At 58.1% G+C, this 23,515-nt stretch overlaps 3 protein-coding genes across 9 annotated transcripts; 1 reads left to right on the top strand and 2 right to left on the bottom strand.

The window, feature by feature from the left end:
- Window positions 1–170: 170 nt before the first annotated feature.
- On the top strand, window positions 171–4,686 carry DNASE1L2 (deoxyribonuclease 1 like 2). The gene is given in 8 exon segments (XM_072754005.1): window positions 171–281; window positions 478–670; window positions 760–848; window positions 953–1,036; window positions 1,106–1,256; window positions 1,258–1,386; window positions 1,855–2,106; window positions 2,459–4,686. Coding segments are annotated over 7 exon segments (903 nt in total). The 5' UTR covers window positions 171–281; window positions 478–526; the 3' UTR covers window positions 2,513–4,686.
- Window positions 3,849–12,377, bottom strand: ECI1 (enoyl-CoA delta isomerase 1). 2 transcript variants are annotated; one of them, XM_072754006.1, is made up of 7 exons: window positions 12,251–12,377; window positions 11,771–11,884; window positions 8,195–8,322; window positions 6,152–6,298; window positions 5,570–5,691; window positions 5,309–5,487; window positions 3,849–4,305 (listed from the first exon to the last, which is right to left on the bottom strand). In XM_072754006.1, the coding sequence occupies exons 3-7, from the start codon at window positions 8,309–8,311 to the stop codon at window positions 4,139–4,141; spliced, it is 732 nt and encodes a 243-aa protein (XP_072610107.1). In that variant the 5' UTR covers window positions 8,312–8,322; window positions 11,771–11,884; window positions 12,251–12,377; the 3' UTR covers window positions 3,849–4,138. The 2 variants fall into 2 exon arrangements, with proteins under 2 accessions (XP_072610107.1, XP_072610108.1); XM_072754007.1 differs by lacking the exon at window positions 12,251–12,377 and adding an exon at window positions 11,969–12,105.
- Window positions 12,378–12,894: 517 nt separating this feature from the next.
- On the bottom strand, window positions 12,895–22,683 carry RNPS1 (RNA binding protein with serine rich domain 1). Of its 6 annotated transcripts, none has more exons than XM_025984796.2 (8): window positions 22,384–22,683; window positions 19,627–19,814; window positions 19,232–19,387; window positions 18,395–18,586; window positions 17,976–18,078; window positions 17,541–17,694; window positions 14,532–14,673; window positions 12,895–13,810 (listed from the first exon to the last, which is right to left on the bottom strand). In XM_025984796.2, exons 2-8 carry the CDS (start codon window positions 19,695–19,697, stop codon window positions 13,711–13,713), a joined length of 918 nt encoding a protein of 305 aa, XP_025840581.1. In that variant the 5' UTR covers window positions 19,698–19,814; window positions 22,384–22,683; the 3' UTR covers window positions 12,895–13,710. The 6 variants fall into 6 exon arrangements, with proteins under 6 accessions (XP_025840581.1, XP_025840583.1, XP_072610104.1 ...); XM_025984798.2 differs by lacking the exon at window positions 22,384–22,683 and adding an exon at window positions 21,839–22,119; XM_072754003.1 differs by lacking the exon at window positions 22,384–22,683 and adding an exon at window positions 20,919–21,274.
- Window positions 22,684–23,515: the final 832 nt, after the last annotated feature.

The following is a 23,515-nucleotide window of genomic DNA, read 5'->3' as shown; positions in this document are numbered from 1 at the left end:
TGAGGGCGCCAGCTCAGGCTCAGGGTGGATCCCCTGCCTCCGTGGCCCCAGGCTCTCCCTGGGACCTGGAACCGGGTGTCCCAGCATCCACCTTCACCAGGGGGTGGGGCCAGAGCAGTCTAGCCCCTCCCCGGACGAGGGCCTCAAATACTGCCCATGCCCTGGCGCCCGGGCTGCTGCCAGACCAAGCCCGAGGAGTCTGTCTCGTGCCACAGACACATCCCCAGCCTGGATCTCTGACCTGATCCTGGGCCTCAGATACCGTGACATCCACATCCCAGGTGAGTCTGGGGCCTGGAAGGGATGGGGTCCCTGTATTTGGGCCTCAGTTTCCCCACGGAGCACAAGGGCCATGGTAAGCCTAGTGCACCACCAGGGAGATGGAGTCACGGGGAAGGATGCGCCTTGGATCTCCAAACTGAGGTCTTGCGCAGAGGGGTGGGGCGCAGAGGGATGGCACGGTGTGCCTGGCTCCAGGTCCGCAATCAGGAGCGTGTCCGGCACTCCGAGCCTCCGGCTCTGCGCCATGGGTGGGCCCCTGGTCCTCCTGGCCACGCTCTGGGCCCTGGGGGCCACTGGGGCCGCGGCGCTGCGCATCGGAGCCTTCAACATCCAGAGCTTTGGCGACAGCAAGGTGCTGGACCCGGCCTGCGGCGGCATCATTGCGCAAGTAGGCTTGGGCCGGGGGGCGGGGCCGCAGCTGGGCTTCGCGGGTGGATCCGCCCCTGGTGACCCTGCACCTGCCGGCCTCGCCCCCAGATCCTGGCTGGCTATGACATCACGCTGGTGCAGGAGGTGCGAGACCCGGACCTGAGTGCCGTGTCTGCGCTCATGGAGCAGATCAACAGGTGCGGGGGCGGCGGGGGGGAGGGGCAGGGCCCAGCATTGGGGTGCTGGCGGGGATGCGGGACCGCCTGTCGCCTTGACCCAGGCCTGGCCGGTGTGCCCGCAGTGTGTCCAGACACGAGTACAGCTTCGTGAGCAGCGAACCCCTGGGTCGGGACCAGTACAAGGAAATGTATCTGTTCGTCTACAGGTGAGGGCGGGGCCGGGGCCACGGGGGTGGGGCGGCCGGCCCAGGGCGCCCACCGACTCTGTTCCCCAGGAAGGACGCAGTGTCAGTCCTGGACACGTACCAGTACCCGGACCCCGGGGACGTCTTCAGCCGGGAACCTTTCGTGGTCAAGTTCTCCGCGCCAGGCTCGGGTGAGCCCCCTGCCCCCGCCCCGCCCCGCCGCCCCGCCTCCCCGCCTCTGACCCGCGCCTCCCGCAGCCGCCAGGGAGTTGGTGCTCATCCCGCTGCATGCGGCGCCGCACCAGGCCGTGGCGGAGATCGATGCTCTCTACGACGTGTACCTGGACGTGATCGACAAGTGGGGCATGGACGTAAGCCACGCCCAGCCCCGTCCCCAGCGCCCGTGCTGGGGGTGGGGAGGGGCGCGCTTGCGGGGTGTAAATGCACTTGTGCTGGGGGGGGGGGGTGCGCTCCTGCTGGGGAGGGTGTGCTTGTGCTGGGGATATGTGTACTTGCTGGAGAGGGTGCACTCGTGCAGCGGGGGAGTGCGGTCATGCTTGGGGGTGCGGTCGTACTTGGGGAGTGCACTCGTGCTGGGGGGTGTGCTCATGCTGGGGGTGTGTGCTAGTGTTGGGGAGGGTGCGCTCATGCTGGAGAGGGTGTGGTCTTGCTGGGGGATAGTGCACTCGTGTTGGGGAGGGTGCGCCTTTGCGGGGTGTTGGTGCGCTTCTGCTGGGGTGGTGGTGCCCGCGTGCAGGGGTGGGGGAGGGTGCGCGCATGCGGGGTGCTCGTGCAGCTGTCAAGCTGCTGAGCCCCGGCTCTGTGGGCCCCCCCTGCAGGACTTGCTTTTCCTGGGCGACTTCAATGCAGACTGTAACTACGTGCGGGCACGCGACTGGCCATCCGTCCGCCTCCGCAGCAGCGAGGTGTTCAAGTGGCTCATCCCCGATAGCGCCGACACCACCGTGGGCAACTCGGACTGCGCCTACGACCGCATCGTGGTGTGTGGGGCCCGCCTGCGCAGGAGCCTCAAGCCGCAGTCGGCGGCTGTGCACGACTTCCAGGAGGAGTTCGGCCTGGACCAGGCTCAGGTGAGGCGGGTGGGGGGTGGGGGTGGCTGAGGCGCGTTGGGGTGGTGAGTCGGGGCTCACCCCCCCCCGCCCCCCCCCCCCCCCCCCCCCCCCGCCAGCGCTTGTGGAGAGGGGTTCTTTGAGGCTTGGTTCTGGCTGAAAGGATCTTCTGGGATGACAGGAGATGCCCTTTACCTCTTCCCCGGTGGGGTTCCCAGTCTACCTGCAGGCTGCACAGCAGTTTGGAGAGGCCCTGTGGGCTCCATCCCCAGGAGGCCTGGGGGTGCCGGCAGTGCAAGCGGTGAGGGGGTGGAGCTGAGGGGGGACAGGCTGCCCAGCTGGGCCACTCAGGTGCCACCGTCTGTCCCTGCAGGCCCTCGCCATCAGTGACCACTTTCCTGTGGAGGTGACCCTGAAGTCCCGCTGAGAACCTCCGAGGCCTGGTCAGGGCCCCTGCCTGGGTATTCCAGCCAGGAGGAAAAGCCCCACAGGGCTCCTTCTGGGTGGCCGCCCCCGGCAAGGCCGCAGGGCAGGGCTGGCTGGACAAGTGGCCACGGAAACATCACAGGGACCACTTGGTTTGCCCATCTGCGAAATGGGCTACTGTATCTACCTCACAAGGTGGTGAGGAGCACCCTGCGGAGCGCCGGGAACACGGCAGTGCTCAATAAACACGAGCCGCGGGACCACACACTGGTTGGCTTTGAGGCGTCCGTGCCCTCTCTTAAGACTCAGTCCCTCTGAGGCGCGAACTTTGGTCCTGCAGCGCAGTCGGGGAGGCCACAGGGCTGGCCTGCCTGCCCATTTCACAGCCTGCTGGGAACTGCCGATCTCCAGACCAGCCTGGCTCTGGAACGCTGCTCCCACGCTTGCTAGTGGAAGTTTGTTGTATTCTTTGTGCAAACTGAATGGTTCCAAGAACTTGTGCTGAGTGCAGAGGGGGATAAATACGCAGGTAGTGGTGACGCGTAAGGCCAGCCCCCAGTCCCTTAGGTCCCTCTTGCACCCCGATTCCTGCATCCTGCAGGCAGGCACTTGTGTGTATCAAGTGTCCTTCCTGCCGAGCAGTGCAGGGGGCAGGCCCCTTCTATGGTGCCACCCTCAGTAGGTCCCTTCTCAGGAGGGCTGGGCAAGGGCTGCTCAGAGACAGCATGGGGTTCAGGGTGTAGCTGACGGGGGCCCAGGGGGGGGGTTTCTGGTTTCGGAACCATCTCCATTTGGTGGCTCTGGGAATTGGCCTGGACCGAATGGAGGAAAAACCTTTGTTTCAAGCGTCTGGACGAGTTTTTCTGGTACGACTTTCAGTAAGTAAGTCTGTGGCTTGTGCAGCGAAGACGGCCTCTCCAGTACTGCCTCCCACCCCTCCTTGAGCCCCCCCCCGCCCCCCCCCATCTCTGAAGTGCCTCAGGGGGCAGATGTAGCAGCCAAAGGGCTTTGCTCTGGCGGGGGGGGGGGGTCCTGTGTGGGCCACAGGCCCACAACCTGGGGGTGTACCCCCAGTAGTCAGGAGCTGGGTAGCTAGGGATGTGACAATGCAATGGCTTTATTCCCACTTCTGCTTTGGCAAAGGGGGCGCTCAGTGGTGACTGTCACCAAGCTCCAGAACGGCCTGGTCTGCTGGTTCAGGATTCCCAAATTGAGGCCCTGCCCACTTGCCAGGCAGAACAGGTGCTTGGGGGGGGGGGGGGCAGGGGGCCCAGGGACACTGGCTCCAGGGAACAGGGCCTTCTAAGGAGATCAGTGGAATGAAGAGCTGAAAGTACTTTTATGTATCCATGTATTTATTTATTGATTTTAAAGATTCTGTTTATTCATGAGAGATACAGAGAGGCAGAGACACAGGCAGAGGGAGAAGCAGGCTCCTCAAGGGGGAGTGGGACTCGATCCCAGGACCCCAGGGTCACACCCTGAGCCAAAGGCAGACACTCAACCCTTGAGCCACCCAGGCATCGCTGAAAGTCTTTTTAAATTGGAAAATACCTTGTTTAAAATCTCAGAATCAGGGCCGCAGACAGGCATGTACGGCCACAAGGCCATGTGCACAGCCCAGCCCTTAGCCTTTTTTCTTTTGGAGCTTTTCTATGTACACATGCAGGGACTTCTGGATGGAGTCCCTGGAGATGAAGCTGACAAAGTTCTGGATGTCTGCGTCGCGCTGCTTGAGCAGACGGTCGGCTGTGGCCTTGCGCATCAGGTTCTTGGTCAGCTGCCGGGCGTGGTCTACAGAAAAGTGCCCGTGAGTGAAAGCCCACCGAGAGGGTGGCATCACTCCCCACCTTCCTGAGGGAGTTCCAGCAGGAATGTGGTAGGAAACTTAAACTCTATAAGTAAACAAACTGAAAATCACCCGTTCCCCACTGTCTACCAATTTCTTTTAGAAACACAATGATACTGAAAATTGCCTTTTACCCCCCTGTTATTTTCATTCAACTTTATCACGGAGGATATTTTCCAGGTCACTATGTGCTCCTTCACAGCACACTCACATCTGCAAGCCTGGCCCCCCACGGCCTATGAACTAAGAATGGGTTTCACATTGTTATATAATTGAAAAAAAGGACATTGTGTGACACGTGACAATTATATGAAATTTACGTTTCAGTGGCCCTGTTTTATTGAACAGACACACTCGCTGGTTCCCATTGCTGCTGGCTGCCTTGGTGCTCTAGCACCACAGTGTGGCTGAGGCTGAAGTGACCCACAAAGCCGAAAATCTACCTGCCCTTAGCAATGGTCGGCTGGTCCCTGGTCTCTATTACAGTTGATAGAACCAGCCCCAGGTCTGTAAACAGGCACGCGACCTGTTTCTAATCATCAGTGGCTTGAAGAATGGAGCCTCCCAGACCCAGAGATACATGCAAGTCCTAACCTAGGGTGTCTGTGGATGAAGTTAGGAGGGGGTCATGTTAGATTTAGGGTGGGCCCTAAACCCACAAGGGGTGTCCTAACAGGAAGAGGGGAGGCGGGGAGAAGCCTCTCCTAGAGCCTCTGGGGAGAGCACGGCCCTGCCATACCAGCACCCCTGACCCTGTGGTACTCCGCTACGGCGGCCCCAGCACTAAGGCAGCCTGCTGTTGGAAATGGCACGGTTGTGACTTGCACACGACACGCTGGCGTGAACACCCTCTGGTCTCACGGGGAGCGTCAGGCTGTGGTGGGCGGTGGCTCTGCTGGCCCTGCAGTACCCACAGCTGCCGGGGGCCCCCAGCCCCGGGCTCCTCACCTGGAACAGCCAGCCACTGGGCCATCACGGATCGGGCTGTGCTCTGTACTTGGTCTTCGGGCACCACCTGGTCCACGATGCCCACCTGGAGGGCCTCGGCGGGTGGGAAGAGCAGCCCCAGCTGCAGGGCGCGCTCCGCGGCGCGGTGCCCGATGGTGTTCACCAGGGTGTCTGCGAACCTGGAACACACGCAGGGGCTGGGCTCCCAGGGGCCCGACAGGCCCAGGGCGCAGGGGGCGTGGGTGCAGCCCCCAGCCTTACCAGAAGGGGGCGACGATGCCCAGCTGAGTCTCATTCAGCCCGATGGTGTACTTGGGGTTGTCGGCCAGGATCCGGTAGTCACAGCTGAGGGCCAACAGGCAGCCCCCTGCAGGGCTGACTCCCTGCAGGGGAGAGGGCTGCCTGTTGGCCCCTAAGGGTCTTCCAGAGCCAGGTCCCCGGGAAGGGCCCGCGGGGGGGGTGAGCTCCCAGGTGCGCCCACGGCCCTCCTCCGGGGTGCCCTGCCTGCCCCATCTGCCGGCACGGGGGTGCCCATGGGCATGGCCCTCGCAGGCCCGGCCTCTCTGCCCAGAACCCGCCCGTCGCAGCAAGCCATTTTTCCATGGCTTTTGCCTAGATGCTAAAAGCCAAACAAATATTTAGCTGAAACGCCGTGATGCGTCACGCGTGATGGGACCCATCTCTGTCCTCAGCCCCTCCCGAGCCCCCCACTGGGCTGGCCCCTCCCCGCGTCACCAGGTCACACTGGTCGGTTGCAGCGAGCTCCCTGCTGCACACCTGAGCCCCCGGCGCCGGCCCTGGCGAGTCAGCGGGGCGGCTCAGGATCGGGGACGGGACACTCACGTTGACAGCGCATATGAGCACCAGGTGGGACAGGTACAAGCGGAGCCACAGCTCCTGCATGGCCTTCCAGTACTCGGCATAGTGCGCGGGGTCCCTCCCGCACATCTCCATCAGGTCCAGGCCAGCTGAGAAGATCCCGGGGGAATCCTGGGGGAGCCAAGGAGCCAGGGGCCCCGTCACAGTGCATCCCCGGGGCCCAGGGAGCCCACGGGCGCTGCAGAGGCGGTGGCATCGGAGTAGGGACACCCCCGGCCTCTGTTCCTTCTCTGCAGGGGCAGAAAGGGAAAGGCGGGGTCGGCCCCGCCCCTCCCCCAGACACCGGGCGCTGTCCTGGCAGAGGGGCTCGGAGGCCTGGCGGGGGACAGGCTGCCACACGGAGTGGCAGGGGTGCGGCTTGTGACCCTCAGCAACACGTCCGCGGTGGGCCAGACCCTGTCTGGGAAGAAGACGCCGTGCCGCCCCGCCCCTCCCGCCATGCAGGACTCAGTCCATGCAGGTGTGGTGGCCCGTGCACAGGAGAGCAGGGGTCCTGGAAGGAGGCAGCAGGGGCGCTGGGACCCCCAGCGGCTGGAAGAGCAAGGGGGCCCCAGGAGAGAATGCGCCGCTGCTGCAGGGAGCCCTGCTTCATGGCCCTCTGCCACGTGTCTCCGTGACACCTGCATCATTGGCTGACCCAGCGGGTGGGCCTTGTGCCCGTACACAGTAGGCTCACAGCCAGGAACACAGGGTGACACGTGTATGGGGGGGACAGTCCTGCGGAGGATGTGGGCCGCCCAGGGACAGAGGCCGCCACCCCCTGCCCCGGGGGCCGCGCAGCTCCGAAGCCGGGGAGGCAGCGGGCTACCCTCACTGCGTGGTGGATGGACAGAGGCTCCTGTCATCACCGCTCACTCGTTTTCAGAGCACAACAAAGAAAGCGTCACGCTACCAAGCAACATCCTCAACCGGGTGTTTTCAGAAACTATCTGGAGCAGAAAGTTCCCAGGCAGTGGCGACCAGGCAGGTCAGCCACGACTGCCACCCTGGCCCACACTGCGAGCAGCGTGAAAACCTGCTCCCGCACAGGGCTCGCTCCGCCCCGCAGACCCCAGCTTCCCAGGACTCACTGGGTGCGCGCGCGGGACCCGCCCAAGAGCCCAGGAGAGTTCAGAGCTGGGACGACACCAGGCCACACCCGGGGCAAGCAAGGCTTCAGGAAAGGCGGGTGCTCGCCCAGCGGACACTCGCAGCCTGGGCCGGGGGGGGGGGGGGGGTAAGACCACCTGCCTTTAATAATGGCAGAACCAAGCCGTTCCCGCTGGCCTGTGATGCGGAGGCACTTAAATGGGGGACATTCCTGCTGAGGCTCCTTCTAGCCTGAAAGGTGACCCCAGTGCTCTTCCTGGCCCAACAGAAGGCCCGTTATGTCACGTCCACACCGCATCTCCCTGGCCCGGTCTTAGCTATTTCCTCTCTTGGCAACCCCAGTGCCTGGCAAAGTCCACTGGAGGCAGGCAGGAGCACGGGAGGCCCCCGTCCCCGTGGGTCTGGGTGTTGAAACCAGCCCAGGCTCCGAGGACCAGCCCCCCAGGCTCATACCCAGTCCCACCCTCCAGGGCCGCAACGACAATACAGAAGCCATTAACCAGCATTTGCCGGCTCCCAGAGGCAGTGCTCCGGGAGGCGGGAACGAGAGCGGCCTCAGCAGGAGCACCGTCACCGGCCCCCAGGGAAGGCACCCAGTAGCCCTCTGTGGGGAGGGTACCCCTGGAATCCAGTGCCATGCCAGTCGGATATCCTGTGGACTTCCCTCCACCCATCAGGGCGGCTCGAGGGTACCCCCGCAAGCGCCAGCTGCCCTCACCTGCGTCCTGGCCTGGACTGCGGAGCACGGAGGCTCCCTGGAATCAGGCCGGGAAGCAGCTGGGGACAGAGCACGCTGGCATCTACATGTGGGCCTGTCTGGTTCTTCTCCACCACAGAAGTGCCGACCGTGCCTGGGGTGGACTTGGACGTCACAGCGGCTTTCCTGTGACCCTGACCCGGGGAGCTAAGAATACCCACCGACGTGATGATGACGCCCTGGAAGCTCTTGTCATTCTCCAGCTTCTCCAGGCTGATGACCAGCTCCGTCAGAAGCTCTAGGCTGAGGCTGTTCACCGGGGGTTTCCTGAGCTTCATCACAGCCACTCCTAGTGTGAAAATGAAGAGGTGAGCGCTCGCACCCCGTGGGGTGCCGGGAGAGCGTCCCCAGTCAGCCTCGCCACTGCCGGACACATGGGTCTTGTTTTCTTTTCTTTTCTTTAAAGATTTTTTTTTATTTATTCATGAGAGACACACAGAGAGAGGCAGAGACACAGGCAGAGGGAGAAGCAGGCTTCATGCACGGAGGCCCGATGCCCCCAGGCGTCCCTGAACTTTTAAATAGCTAATTGACATTAGGTGAATCTCACTTGCATTGAAAATAAGAACCATAAATAAAAAATTAAAAAAAAAAATTTTAAAAAAAGGGATCCCTGGGTGGCGCAGCGGTTTGGCGCCTGCCTTTGGCCCAGGGCGCGATCCTGGAGACCCGGGATCGAATCCCACATCAGGCTCCCGGTGCATGGAGCCTGCTTCTCCCTCTGCCTGTGTCTCTGCCTCTCTCTCTCTCTCTCTGTGACTATCATAAATAAATAAAAAATAAAAAAAAAATTAAAAAAAAAAAGAAAATAAGAACCAGGGACACCCTGCCTTCGGCTCAGGTCGTGACCCTGGGTCCCAGCGGGGAGCCTGCTTCTCCCTGCACCACGGTCTAGTTGCAGAGCAGGTCTGTTCTAGAGGAGCCTGTGCCCACCAGCAGTTACCACCCATCCCCAGCCTCTGGCAACCAGGGGTCTCCTTTCTGTGTCTATTGTGGACACTTCACAGCAATCAAGCATCCCACCTGCGACCTTTCGAGTCTGGCTTCTTTCACAGAGCGTCATGTTCTCAGGGCTGCCCCGCGCTGCAGGCTGGGACATCGTTCTGTACCTCTTAGGGTCAAAGGATGTGTGCATGTGTGCGGACCACGTCCTGTGCGTCTGTTCACTTGCTGATGGACACCTGCCTCAGTTCCACCTCTTGGCTCTTGTGAATTACAGTCGTGCCTACATTTTTGTCGATCCTTTCTCCCAAATGCAAGTCATCTGTCCCCAGGGGAGCAGGAAATGTCCCCAGTTTCTCGAGGAGCAAGTGAGCGATGTGCAAGGACCTCCACAGGTGCACTCTGGCTCACACCTGGGTGAGGACAGAGGCTCCAAACCTCGGCGCTCTAATGTCCAGAAACTCTACCATCTACTCATTCATCCTGCCAGCGGCGGGGAAGCAGCGGGGCAGGCCAGCCGGTGGGCAGTGCAGCGCTGGCGTGTGGCAGGGGCCGCTTGGTCTCACTGCCCGAGGACAGACCCTGAGCGCTTCAGAAATGCCACCGCTCACGGAGGTTACAGTTCTCTGGTCAGCACCTTAGAAATCTCTGATGGTGAACACAATTCTCTAGGAGTGACAACAGTCCTGAAGGCTCTTGAGAATTCTGATTTATGAGAAAGTACTTCTTCAGGGACGTTTCCGTACGTGTAAGAAGCAATCAGTATTTCCAGGAGTAAGCTTCTGAACTTGGTTCATTTTTTTTTTTTTAATTTTTATTTATTTATGATAGAGAGAGAGAGAGAGAGAGAGGCAGAGACACAGGCAGAGGGAGAAGCAGGCTCCATGCACCGGGAGCCCGACGTGGGATTCGATCCCGGGTCTCCAGGATCGCGCCCCGGGCCAAAGGCAGGCGCCAAACCGCTGCGCCACCCAGGGATCCCTGAACTTGGTTCAGAGTGAAGTTTCTGAGGCCAACTGGATTTTTTTTTTTTTTTCCTGTTTTTGAGAGTGTCCATGAGTGCCGCCGGGAGTGTGGGGAGATGAGGAGGGCCGGGGAGGGGCAGAGGGAGACAATCCAGCCCAGCAGAGCCTAGTGCAGGGCCTGACTCAGGGCTGGATCACAGGACCCTGACATCACCACCTGAGCTGAAATTGAGACTTGGGCGCTTACCAACTGAGCCACGGGTGCCCTGAAGCTGACTGGATAGCTACAGAAATCCAGCGGAATCAAGGGCACTGGGGGAAAGGTAAAGACCAAAGTTGAAAATGAGTTAAGGGGCAGCCTGGGCAGCTCTGCGGTTTGGCGCCTGCCTTCAGCCCCAGGCGTGATCCTGGAGACTTGGGATTGAGTCCCACATGGGGCTCCCTTCGTGGAGCCTGCTTCTCCCTCTGCCTGTGTCTCTGCCTCTCTCTCTCTCATGAATAAATAAATAAAATCTTAAAAAAAAAAGAAAACGAGTTAAGAAAGAGGATTTGGGGGCACCTGAGTGGCTCCCTTGGTGAAGCATCTGCTTCCGGCTCAGGTCATGCTCCCGGGGTCCTGGCTTGGAGCCCCGGGGTCCTGGCTTGGAGCCCCGTGTTGGGCTCCCTGCACAGCCAGGAGTCTGCTGCTCCCTCTCCTCTGCCCCCTCCACCCCCCTCCCTGCTTGTGCTCCCTCCATCTCTCTCTCTTAAATAAGTAAAATCTTAAAAATATAAAGAGGACTTTGGGTGAGCCTGGATGTCACAGGGCAGGCAGACTCAGGTGTCTGGGTGGGGAGGAGGGCTGGGGCTGCAGCCTGTGTGCTGCCAAGCACTGCAGGAGGCCCTCGCCAGGAGGCCGGAGGCTGAGGGTCAGCTGGGTCAGCGTGCCCTAAGGCCTGGTCATGGGCTGACCGCAAGTCTTCTCTCACCCCACCTTGGGGGCTCTCTTAAGTAGAGGAAACAGGTTTTTCTTTCAACAGTGCTTTTTCTACCTTTTCTGTCACCTTTGCAGTTTTCGTTTTTTTTTTTTTTTTTTTTTTTAAGATCATTTATTTATTTGAGAGAGGGAGAGTGCACAAGCAGGGGGAGGGGGAGGAACAAGCAGAGGGAGCAGCGAGCCAGGTGGGTGGGAGCTCCAGCCACAGGGCCTGCAGATCCTAATCCCAGCCCGGATCACGATCCCAGCCCCAAGGCACACACTTAACTGACTCAGCCACCCGGGTTCTCTCCCCTTTTAAGAGAATGTTTGATGGGAGTTGGGGGTGGGTTAGGAGTGATTCCACCGGGACTGCCGGCTTTAATTAGTGAGGTATCTGCTAGGTTCTGTGCCACTTTGAAGTATTAAAACAAAGTAAAACATCTTATTCCAAAATATTTGCAATTATTTTCTATTTCCAAATTTAATCGTTTGGATAAAGGAGCAATACTCCTCAAACGTTACAAAATGAAACACTTTAATCTTCGTAATAAGCTGGGAGGGCCGCCGCTTCAGGGCTCGCTCCTGGTTTCAGCGGCGCCGCGATCGGGGGCTTGGGTGGCGCCCGGTCAGCTCCGTGCTCCGCGGGGCCTGTCTGGGCTTCCCCTCTCTGCTCCCCAGCCCCGAGCGCGCTAACAGGCGCAGATAAATCTTAAAAACGTAAAATAACCCGGGAAAACCCGCCGTTGAACCGCCTAGACTGGAGACCCCCAGCATCGAGCGCGGCAGAAATGGTCCGGTCGGGGTGGTTCGGGCTGGGTTTCTGCGGAGCCCGGGACGGGAGTGCGGGCGCGGGGAGAGCGGGGAGCGCTTACCTGCCGCCGGATCCGGCTCCACCAGCACCCGCGGGCTCCCGAAGCAGCGCGCGCCGGGCCCGCCGCCTCCCGCCGCCGGCGTCCGCCCTGGGGCCGCGCTGGGCACCCGGGACCCTGCGAACCACAGCGCGAGGCCGGTGAGCCCCCGGCCCGGCCCCGGCCCCCGCCCCCGGCCCCCGCCCCGCCCCGGGCACGCACAGGGTCGCAGCAGGGCACGGGCCTGCACGCGCGCTCCCGCCGCCAGCGCCATCTTGACCTGGCCCGTGGGGGTCGCGGCCCGCTGTGCCCGCTGTGCCCGCCCCGGCCCTGCCCCGCGGCCCGCCCCGGCCCTGCCCTGCCCCGCCGCCCGCTCCTCCCAGGGCCCGGCGCCCGCAGCCCCGCCCCACTTGGCAGCGGCACCGCCTTGAAGGTCCGGAGGCCGGGGGGGGGGGGGTGGGGGGGCGGTGGCTGGAGGCTGCCCCGTGGGCCAGCGAGGCTCACATCAGGTGGCGCGGCGGGGCCTCTGCGGGAGTCCGCGGCCACCGGAGGGCCCGGGGCGGCTTGCCACGCCCTGCCGCCCGCAGCCTCGGGGCCCGGTGGGTAGCCGGGCAGCACGGCAGCGCCAGCTCCTCCGGGGAGCACGAGGAAGGCGGGGTTTACGTGCTGCACCCTGCAAGGTGGGGGACAGGGTACCCAGGAAGCCCAGGAGCCCCGCCCGCCGGGAGGGAGGAGCAGGAAGCCTCGGAGCCGCCCGGCGGGCCGGTCCTTGCTCTGGGAGCCTCAAAGCCTGAAGCAGTAAGGACAAAGTTTAGGGCCCGCGACACTTTAGCGCCTTATGGGTTCCCATGGCTCCCGTGCGGCAGGAAGCAGGTCTGAGGCGGCAAAGGAGCCTTTTCAGGGCGCCCCAGCAGCAGTGGCAAACCCAGGCCACGGTCTGGCTAGGCCAACCCGAGGCTGCTGGGAGCACCCCGAGTCCACAGTGCCCCAGTGCTCCAGGGGCTGGCCTGCTGCTCCCACAGCTCAGAGATTTTGGACGTGACTCTGGGAATGAACTAAAATGTAATTGTGCATTTTTAATTCCCTCATAACTGAAGGTATCTTTGGGGCCAAGAATAGGAAAGGGGCAGTGAAGCCAGTACTCAATCTGCATTCTAATCCGGTTTATTCAACACAGTCCCTTCACTCTACACAACAAAGTACAAACACAATGGCACCTAAAATGCTACAAGTTACAAAACTCAAAACAACAAATTTATAGTACTGACTGTACAATGCCAAAAAAAAAGTAATGTACACATTGCCAAGGTAACCTGCAAGACTGCCATGACACTGCAGCAGGGGCCTGTGATGACCCTGAAGAGCCGGCTCTCAATTTTCTCACCAATTTCAGAGGGAGACATGGGGTGTGGATGTGCGTGCATGAGTACACATAGAAACAGAACCATTCTCGGTAATTCTTGGTAACTAATGAGAATTCTTGGGCTGTTTGCGCAGAGGTGTTGGAAGAGGACCCGAGCAGGGCAGCAGGGCCAGGTGAGCAGGAACAGCAGCGGCACAGACGTGCGCCTTTTCCTGAGGGACCCTGCAGACCAACAGGCAAGGGCCTAACTGGCCCCAGTCATCTGTGGAAATGACCCCCGGGCTGGGGCCACACTGCCACCTGGAGCCCTGCTTGGTCCCCGCTGGTTTTGCCAATGGATGGGCTGGATGTACTCTCTTAAGAATTGGAAATGTGGGAGCTTTCTAGCCAGGAAATTGGGAGGGCTTTCTTACAGCACAGCCCCAAACCACGAACACTCCTCTGGAACCTTGCCCTCAGAGGAAACATCTCAGTTGCTGCCTTCGAAGCTTGCCCTGAGTGAGGAATTTTTTCCCTACCAACCCTCCTCTGGCTAGAGAAGTGACACAAAACTGTAGCGAATGGGGTGGAAGTTACAGGGCGCAGAGCTCCAGGGCTCTCCTTATCGGGAGGAGTTGGAGCTGGAGCGGCTCCTGTGGCGGCGGCGGCCAGGGGAACGAGATCGCCGGCGCACGGGGGACCTGCGCCTCGGGGAGCGCGACCTGTGGGCAGAGGAAAGAGCACATCAGACACCGAGGCCCACATCCCTGACACAGCCCCACGTCCCGGATAGCAGGGGCAAAGCTGGCTTCTTGAGGGAACAATCCTGGACAGTTTCACCCTCAATGCTGTGAGGATGGCACCGACACACGGAGGGAGCCCTTGGGAAGGAAAAGACGTCTGTTGTGGGGACCCCGTTTTCCGAGGACTATGGAAAGGGCAGCTCGACAGGAAGGCAAGGCTCTGGCCTCTGCCAAGGGACTCGGACTCAACTTCCTCTCCTGACCCTTCCTTGTACGTTTAAGTTAGTTAGTTAGTTAGTTAGTTATGTAATCTCCATACCCAATGTGGGGCTTGAACCCACAAACCCGAAATCAATCAAGCTTCCCATGTTCCTCCCACTGAGCCAGCCACCCACCCCATCTGTGGGGAACTGCACCCTTGCTCTTACAGGGCCCACACTCCAGGGAATACTGGTACAACCTGCCGGGCGCACCTTCTGCTTGCCCCACCCCCCAGCAGCAACCCGGCTTGTTCCCCAGTTGGGAGGAAGAGCCTGAGGCGCTGGTGCCAATACTGCTGTCCTGCTTCCCTTTCCCTCCGTGCAGCATGCGGGGGGGCAGGGATGGGTAGGGTTCCAGAGTCATCACCCTCACACTGTATAAATGAAACAAATCCACGCTGGCCCAAAGCAGTCCCCTATGGGATTCCAAACTGACCTACCTTCTTCTCATCCGTGGGGGTGACCGGCGCCACATGGGAGGAGGTGGCAGCATTCTCCTGGGAGGGCTGAATCGCCTGGGGGGCGGCCTAGGCCAGGGGGCCAGCACAGCGGTGGCAGTGATCTCCTGGCCATCAATTTGTCCTGTTGAAACAGGATCAAGTCACAAAATATTTGATAAGTACCTACCCTAGGTTAGCCCATGCCAGACGCGGGCCTGCCGTGGTAAGCAAGACGGACAGGAGTAGAATTAGAACTAAGCTGCTCACAGAAATACTGATGTAGTTATTACTACTAGAAGTTTCATCAGGAAATCTGCAGGGGAGCATGGAACCTCAGAGGGAACCCCATCTCGCTGCATGGGGCACCTGATGCACTACTTCCAGGAAGAAGTGGCCTTTAAGTGAACACCTGAATCCACCCAATGAGGGAGAGGGCTGTGCACTGACCCTGAGCTGCCTCCTCTAGAACAATGGGAAGGGCCAGACAGGAGGAGTGGGGACATTTTGGGGGTTTTGCAGGATTGAGCTGAGGATGAAATTCAAGAAGTCCAGAGGGACCGCTCTGGAAGAGGCCTCTAAGCAGGAAGCCTGGTACTCTCTCTCCTGTCAAAGGCCCTCACCTGGTACCTCCCAGATGACCAGAAGGCAGTCTCAGGGTGGTGGAGGGGTCCCCAGGAGGGCAGTGTCCACTGCGACTTGGCCACCAAGTCACTAAAACTGGGTGGTGGGCGAGCTATGATTACATCATGGCTCAGGAAGAAGAAAGGCTTCTGGGGTGGGGGAACAAAATAAAACAAGGTTCAGGTGTCAATTCTGTCTGAAGTTAAAAAAATAAAAAAATAAATAAAAAATAAAAAAAATTTAAAAAATAAAAAAAAATAAAAAAATAAAAAAATAAAATAAATAAAATAAAAAATAAAAAAAATAAAAATAAATTTAAAAAATTAAAAAAAAAATAAAATTCTGTCTGAAGAGTTTGGAAAAAGTGCTTCAGACCCAAAAACCAGATGTGTAAATACAACCAAATGAGAGTAGTGAGGTAAGGCAACTCAGGATGGAGGCCTGAGGAATCTTCAGGGCCTCAGGAAAAGAGCAAAGAAAGGCAAGGTGCAGACCTAGGAGTGCCGGGGTAGCATGCAGCCTAGCGCCAGTCCAGGGACTGCTCAGGGGACCAAGCACAGCCCTTGTGTGCCCCCAAAGGGTGGAGGGTTCTTTTATCTGCTCAATTCCTACCCTCAAGGCAATAGCAAAGGTATTGAGGGGATAATTTGGGCACACAGACCTGTGTTCAGAATATATTCAAAAGACAAATAAATGCAGCCTAAGTCCCCCCGACCCCGCCCCGGGGCCCACTGCCAAAGCCAGCCCAAATTAGCAATCTCAGGGGCACTGACCATAGAGCATGAGAACAAATCTATCTTTTGGCCAGGTGCCTGGAAGGGCCAGGCCCTTCCACTTCCCTTCTGGAGATAACATGGAGCTATCCCATTCGGTGGTATGCAGCACCATATGTGGACACACACACAGGTCCTACTACAATCTTAGTAAGTGTGAAATATGTATAGCAATGTACACCCTGGATACGCCCAAGTGTTCTTGAATTTTTAGCAAGTGCTCTAACTCTCAGAGATGCACGACTGAAGGTCTCTAAAATGAAAGTGTGATTCCTAAGGTCAAGAGATGCTGTGTGCAGGAACCCCTGGGTGGCTCAGCGGTTGAGTGTCTGCCTTTGGCTCAGGTCATGATCCTGGGGTCCCGGGATCAAGTTCCGCATTGAGCTCCCTGCATGGGGCCTGCTTCTCCCTCTGTCTCAGCCTCTCTCTCTAACTCTCATGAATAAATACAATCCTTAAAAAAAGGAAAAAAAAAAAAAGGGCTGTGTGCAGCCACACAGCTGGGCCACGGTTGATGCTGAACTTCTACAAGACTTCAAAGGGATTTAAGTAGATTGAAAGAGTGTTAGCCTAGTGGGTAGGAAATTTTCCTAGTATCTGAGCTCCATCAGGGCTCAAGGGCAACTACTCAAACTGCTGCACAATTTTTTTTTTTTTTTTAAAGATTGCATTTATTTATTCATGAGAGACACACAGAAAGAGAGAGAGAGAGAGAGAGAGGCAGAGACACAGGCAAAGGGAGAAGCAGGCTCCATGCAGGGTGCCCAATGCAGAACTCGAACCCAGGACTCCAGGATCACGCCCTGGGCCGAAAGCAGGCGCTAAACCACTGAGCCACCCAGGGATCCCCGCTGCACTATTTTTTTTTTTTTTTTTTTCCGCTGCACTATTTTTTAAGTGCATAATTGGTTCTGGTGTTCAGACTCTCTTTTGTGGCCTAGCAGCTCACACTGTGCTTTGGGCAGTCCTGGCTCTGGCCTCATCTGTCTAGATTACTACCGCAGCAAGCTGGTGCAGTGACAAATTCTAAGCTCCTTAAAACACTGACATGAAGACAAAACCAGAACTGGCCATCCAAAACTATTCACAAGTGTTCAACTGTTATTAATACCATCTGCTCAATGTAGAACAGCTATAAATGTCACAGTTAAGATACAAACTTTAGGGAAATGGGTTAAAATGTGTGAATTCAGGAAAGTAATCCTAAAAATGATGAAATGTTAGCACAACAGAAAATGACTCTCAGAGAGAATTAAAGGAAACACTCCCATATAAAAGCCAAAGGCTTCATCGTTCATACTCATAATGTATTCTTTGTAAAAATAAGACAACTCTTCATTTAATCCTTAAACTTTCAAAGATTAGGGAATTCTAGAAATGCTAATATATTCATATTTGCTGATCTTTTTCCAAGAATAGTGTCCCATAAAACTTGTTTTTGATACACCCCCCCTCCCCCTCACTGGTTAAGAACCAGAATCCTAAGAGTTCCAGGGAGACTGTGATGTGCAGCCAGGTTGGAAATCAGTTCTAAAGGTCCCTATGTGTGGCAGGTAGCTCGTCCTGCATAGGGAATAGAGAAGGAAGCTCAGAGAGGGCTGGCAAGGTCACTCACCTCCATCCATGTGCTTCAGTGCCTTCTCGGCTTCATCTGGATTCTCAAACTCCACGTATGCATAGCCTTTAGACAGATGGGGGTGCATCCTTTCTACAGGCATGTCAATCATTTTAATCTTCCCATAGGTGGAGAATATCTCCATGATGTGGTCCTAGAGCAAAGACAGGTCACTCTGATGCATACTCACAACTACCCATGTGGGAACTGAAAACGCATGACACATCAATAGCCTTGGCACCTGGGGTTAAGTCTCTCATACAGGGTCACCCTGAGGGAGTTACTGCTCCACTTGACAAACCCTCCGGTCAGGCCCTGGAAAGCCTATGCCCTCAGTTCACCTGTGGCTGAGGCCTGCTTCTCTAGTTTTCCATTTAAAACATATGTAGAATAGACATATCCCACTGTCCACTGGACAGATCCAGGATCCCTCACCTTGGTCACATTCCTGGTGAGCCTCCCGATGTGTACTTTGGTGGGTTTAGGTGAAGGACTCCGCCTTTTCCTTTCCTTTTCATCTCTTTTGGGTGGTTTGGATCTGATTGAAGAAACAAAACACCAGAAACAATCAATTTCTGTCAAAATTTCTTTTAGTGGGGCTGCTAACTGCTACTAAGATAGTTTTTATAAGGAAACCGTCCCCTACCAGTTCATGTATTTCATATTATCTCTGCTTCAGAAATCCTACTAAGATAGAAAGACTCCTTTTTAGATCTACTTCTATAGTAACAAGAATAACTTTATCGTCCCCCATTTGTGAACTTAGTTTCCCAGATAATTCACAAGTTTTGAGGGCAATCCCTTCCCAACCAAGGCACTCCCGAGTTGAGAAGAGGTGCTGGAAAGGAGCTTACTTGGAGCGGGAACGCCTCCTGTTGTCATGCCTACGCCTAGAAGGACTGGGTGAGCCAGAGGAGCTGCTGGAGCTGGAACTGCGAGATGTGCTGGAACTTCCTGAGCGGCTAGAGGCTGAGGAAGAGCTGGAGCCACTGCTGGAGCCTGTGCTGGTGCTGGAGCCCGAGCTGGAGGTAGAGCTGGACCGGGACCTGACAAATGAGACGGTGAGGTCAGGGGCAACAGTGCACGAGAGTATTTCTTCCCACACATGAGCCCATACTTGCTCCTATTCCCAAGAGGAAACTGTCCTCCCGTTTCCAAGCTTCAATGTCTCCCCTCCTCAGAGGGCCCCACTCCTGCCCAGCTGAAACCCCAGGTAGGGACAGAAAATCACACTGTGCAGTGACAGGAAAGAGCCACCTCCTAGCCATACAGGAGCCTCACCTACCGGGAGGCACAGAGAGTATGGTAAACCAGAAGCACCAGCCCTGCCTAGAAGGTAGCTACCCAGGGACTCGGGCTGGTTTTCAACTGAGGGAAAAATAAGCTTTAGGCTAGAGCAATCCAATCACAACTCTAAACAAAAAAAAACACTCGAGAGAAACTTATACCCCAAGATGTCCCAGTCTTTAACATCTCCAGAAAACACCTCAACACCATCTTCCATATGTAACCAGAGCAAACTCAAACCACTCTGCCATAATCCAGGCCTTGATGAACCACCTCAGAGTATGTTGTGTAAGTTACGAAGACCACAGAGCACCCTGCCAGCTCCCCGGGAAGGGAAAGGGGCGTGGCCATAGAAGAGAAGCCCTCTCAGGTGCTCAGGGGTGCTCTGTCCTGCCGGGTCCCACCTGGTGCTGCTGCTACCACTGGAAGCGCTGCGCCTCTTCCGAGTTTTATCCCTGCCACGATCCTTCTCACTTGACTCCTTGGTGGCCCCTTTATCTTTAGAACGATCCTTGGACTTCTCATCAGAGCGGTCTTTGCGTTTGGTAGGAGAAGGAGCCCTGGATGGTGAGGAAGAATGTGAGATCTCATGCCCCTCTGACCAAACCCTAAAACAACACTACCCAAAAGAGGGGATCCAAAGGGCTATAGAGATCCCAGCTGATCACAGAGCAAAACGATCTGTGGCTTAAGACACGTCACTGTAGAACGTAAGTCATTTCCAATCTTCCCCTTGCTGAGGGTCCCTAGTAATGAGCACCCCCAAAGTAGCACTAGAAAAATCTGACAGAAGGATTACCTAGTGCTGGACTTTTTATTATTTTCTTTGACTCCTAGCAAGCTCTTCTTTTTCACTCCTGATAAATCCATTCTCCCCTTCTGAGGTGTTCAAAGCAGCAATGGTGGCCTCACTTATCTGAACTCTCACTTCTAACTCGAGTCTGAGAAACGATCCCTAATCGATTGCAATTTACGCCAAAGTGCAGCCTAATAACAAGATAAAAGGATTTACAGAGTGAACGAGTTGGCAAGGCAACAAATCTACTTTGCAGTCAAAAGGTGAGCACACAAGATGGCAAGGAACACAGTAAGCAGAGAGCGTCCACAAAGCCAGGAACATACGGGATCTCCTCCATTTCCTCAGGGAGGGTCTCACCCCCACAGGTAGACCTTCACCTCACCTTGTTGTTTTTTTCCTTAAGGAAAGGGTGGTAGTGCCTGTCACTGTTCTTTTACAGGTGGTACAATACCTGTTTTTCACTCCTAAGTTTGATAAGCCCTTTACCATTCCCTTAGAAATGTTACAACACCACATTTGCATGCAGAACAGAAGAGTCAAGTGTGGCTCTCCTGATAGGATTACTGGTGTGATTAGATCTCAGGTTTTACTGCTGCAATTTCTTTGTAGGATATATCGAACATACCATGACTGGAATAAAAAAACCATTTCAAAAGTGACAAGTACCAGCATCTAAACATTAACACCCAAATGCAAACAGATAAAATGTCCCATATGAACACTGAAAAAGCAGTAAAATAGTTAAGTTAGAAAGCAGTCATTGCAAATGCTGAACTTTAATTAATGATATGCATATGGAAGTGTCATGGGGAAAGTACACCAAAGCCTATTTACTTCAAAATGCAACAAAAAACACGGATGGGCGATCTGTTCTATGATAAAGCAAATATGGCAGAAATGTGACTTGTAGGTTCTACATGGTAGTTATGTGGGTATTCACTGGAACTGGAGGTTACTGCTCCTAAGGGTCTCACCAAATGCCCGCACCACAGCATGAGCTGTGAGTGGTCAGTGTATCAACCAAACCATCATGTGCCTGGTCTCCTGGGGGACTCGCGACCTTCATTTTTTCCAGAGAGGTTTTTCTACAATTTGCTTGAGCTGCAAGCGAAGATTGCAGAATGGTGGTGTCAACTCCTCCTGTCTCATCTTCAACAGCCTGTCAGTAACCTCGACACAGCAACCACCCGGAATCCTGTTCTCACACGTGAAGGGGTGCGCAAAATGCTAAATGAATGTCGTGACTCAAGCTTTGGACAATCAAATTAGAGCAGAAGCAAGCAGAGTGTCACCTTTGAGGCTCCTCTCCAGGCTGGTACAATCTTTTAAGACGTTTTGCCTTGGAACAGTAAGGTAGTAAGCAAGCAGCACTGGATGGAGTCAGTGGCCTTGGACAACCAGGAAGTATGATTCCAAGCTCTGCTTTGGGACCGGGGCTAAGTCCCACAGCCGTTCTGAGTCTCCACCTCTCATCAGCGTTTCGGGGACGATACAGCTCCTACACCTCCGTAGTTACCAAGATCACCAACCCAGTTTACTCACATGGAAGGAAACTTGACATCTAGTTAGGGCTCAATGAAATGCCCGCTCATGTTACAAGACAGGGGTGCTCCTCCCCGTGTGCAGGCTTTCCCTTACATAAACTCTTGTTTCCCAAAGGCCCACATGGTCTCCTGAATGCTGGACGGCCTGTTAAGAGGATCACCCAGGGCGGCCCTGTCCCAGGAGAAGAGTGTGAGCTGCCCACACGTCCTCAAGCACTCCAGCAGCCCCGTTACACAAAGAGGTTAAGGAGGGGTCCAGCCAAGTATTGACACCCCACGCCCCCAATACCATCTCTCCAACGTACAGGCAGTGAAGACCCACCCGTGGTACACTTACTCCCCCGCGGGCGCCAGACCTCTCCAACACCTCCACCCGGCCCAGGCCCAGGCCCGGGCCCAGGCCCAGGCCCAGGCCGGGCCGCCCGCCTGCCGGGGCAGCACCCACCGCAGGGCGCACCCCCGGGCCCCACCCCAGGGCCCTCCGACCACCAGCACCACCCGAAGCCCCGGACTCTAAGCGCTGCGGGCGCCGCCGGGCCTGGGGAGCAGAGCCCGCGGCGCTCTGTCCACACAAGTTCGGGTCGCGGCACAGGACCTGGGTTACCTCCCCCATCCTCCGGACAGGTGCGCGTCCAACAGCCAGAGAGAGAGAGAACAGTTAGTCACACCTCGAGCAGATGGCGTTCGGCCCCGTCCTCGGGGCACCTTCCCCACTTAAAAAGCACGTTTTCGGCACAAGTCATGCGACAGCCAAGAAGGGCCGCGGCCTCCCTTCCTTCCCGCGCCCCCCTCGTGGGGCGGCCCGCCCGCCCGCGCGGCAGCGGCGCGGTCCCCGCGCCTCCGGGGCCCCCCACGGGGCAACTCCGCCCCTGCCACCCCCGTCCGCGGGCGCCCGCATCTCCCAGCCCAGGGCCGGCCCGAGGGCGGCTCCGAGTCCCGCGGGCCTCGCTGGGGCCGCCGCAGGGGGAGGGGGGCGACGTGAGCGCCTTCCGCCCGCCGCGGCCCCGACCACTTCCGGGCCGCGGCCTCGGCGCCTCCCACTCCGCCCGCCCCGGGCCACACTCTTTCTTCTCGCGCCCGCTGCCGCGCCGCCGGGCCTCCGGGCCGCCGTCCCTACCAAGAGGCCGAGGGGCGGGCCGGCTCCACCACGCGCCCCGCCGAGCCTTGCGGGCGGCCCCCGGAGCTCGGATGGGGTCGGATTCCCCCAACTTACATCTTCCCGCCGCCGCCACCTCCGCCCGCTCTCCTCAGCCTCGAAGGCCGGCGCCGCTCTGGCGTCAGGATTAGGGAGCGGGAAGGCGCTGCTCTCCGGCGCGCGGCGATGACGTGACCGCCTCAGCCAATGGAGGGAGCGAAGGGAGTGTTAAAGGGCCCCGGCCGTTCCCGGCGGGCCGCGTCGGGGCCTCGTCTTCTGTCTCCCCCGCGGGGCGGTGATCTGGGGCGACCCTGGGCCGGCTGCGTGCCGCATGGGGCCGGCCGACTGCTGGGGGCGGGAGGGCCGCGCAGGGCGGGCGGTTCCGGGCCGGCGCGGAGGGGGTTAACGCAGCGGCGGCCCCGCCCCCCCGTTGCGCGTGCGCACTGGACTAGCAGCCCGGGTTCCCGCAGCAACGCGCCGGGCGGTGGGGGTGGAGGGTACAGGGCGGGGGCCGGTGGGGACCGGCGGGGGCGGTGCGGGGGGCGGCGGGGACAGTGCGGGGCCGGCGGAGGCGGTGCGGGGCAGTGCGGGACAGTGCGCGGCCCGACGGGGGCAGTGCGGGGGTGCTGAGGGCTGTGTGGCCTCTGGCTGCGGACCGTGGGATCCCGCGGGGCGCCAGCTGCCCAGAGGGCTGGGCAGGAGAGGTGCGGAGTGCCCACGCGGTCGCTGGCCCTGAGCGTGGACAGGGGCAGTGCTGGCATCGCAGTGGGGAGCGAAAGATCGGATAGAAGAGAAGTTGCGAAAGGGCAAGCACCCCGGAGGAGGAGGGGACACTGCGGGTGGCCAAGACCCAAGGGGAAGGAGGCGCCCGGTGGGGGAGCAGCAGGTGCAGAGGCACGGAGGGGTCTCGTCGAGGGGAGGCCAGGGGGTCGCTCGCAGGCCAGGGCCGGGCAGGTGAAGTTCTGGTGCCGTGGGGGAGCCTGTGCAACACCCCCCCGCCCCCACCCCACACCTCGCGGGGGACAGTGCAGGCAGGGAGGCGGACTCCTCTGGTGAAGTACGGCCCCCGGGGCCAGGCATGAGGTTGGGAAGACTAAAAGCCGCGCAGAGAGGGCCAGAGCTTTCGGGGTGTGTTCCCGGAGGTGTCTCCCACGGTGTCCCTGCCCCAGTCTGGCTCCTGGTGGTTACCCCAGGACTGAGTGGGAGGAGG

This window comes from Vulpes vulpes, chromosome 3, assembly GCF_048418805.1.
Source record: "Vulpes vulpes isolate BD-2025 chromosome 3, VulVul3, whole genome shotgun sequence".
In the NCBI taxonomy this organism is placed as follows: Eukaryota; Metazoa; Chordata; class Mammalia; order Carnivora; family Canidae; genus Vulpes; species Vulpes vulpes.
The sequence above is the reverse complement of the archived record's forward strand: the minus strand, read 5'-3'. Positions and strand labels throughout refer to the sequence as shown.

Coding starts and splice junctions, on each gene's coding strand:
- ECI1 (XM_072754007.1), bottom strand. CDS start 12,020: ATGGCGCTGGCGGCGGGAGCGCGCGTGCAGGCCCGTGCCCTGCTGCGA. Junction 11,885..11,968: donor CCGTGCCCTGCTGCGACCCT/GTGCGTGCCCGG, acceptor TGTGGTTCGCAG/GGTCCCGGGTGCCCAGCGCG. Junction 4,306..5,308: donor CCAGTGGCTGGCTGTTCCAG/GTGAGGAGCCCG, acceptor ACTTTTCTGTAG/ACCACGCCCGGCAGCTGACC.
- RNPS1 (XM_025984796.2), bottom strand. CDS start 19,697: ATGGATTTATCAGGAGTGAAAAAGAAGAGCTTGCTAGGAGTCAAAGAA. Junction 19,388..19,626: donor AATAAAAAGTCCAGCACTAG/GTAATCCTTCTG, acceptor CTCACCATCCAG/GGCTCCTTCTCCTACCAAAC. Junction 17,695..17,975: donor TCACCAGGAATGTGACCAAG/GTGAGGGATCCT, acceptor TCTTTGCTCTAG/GACCACATCATGGAGATATT.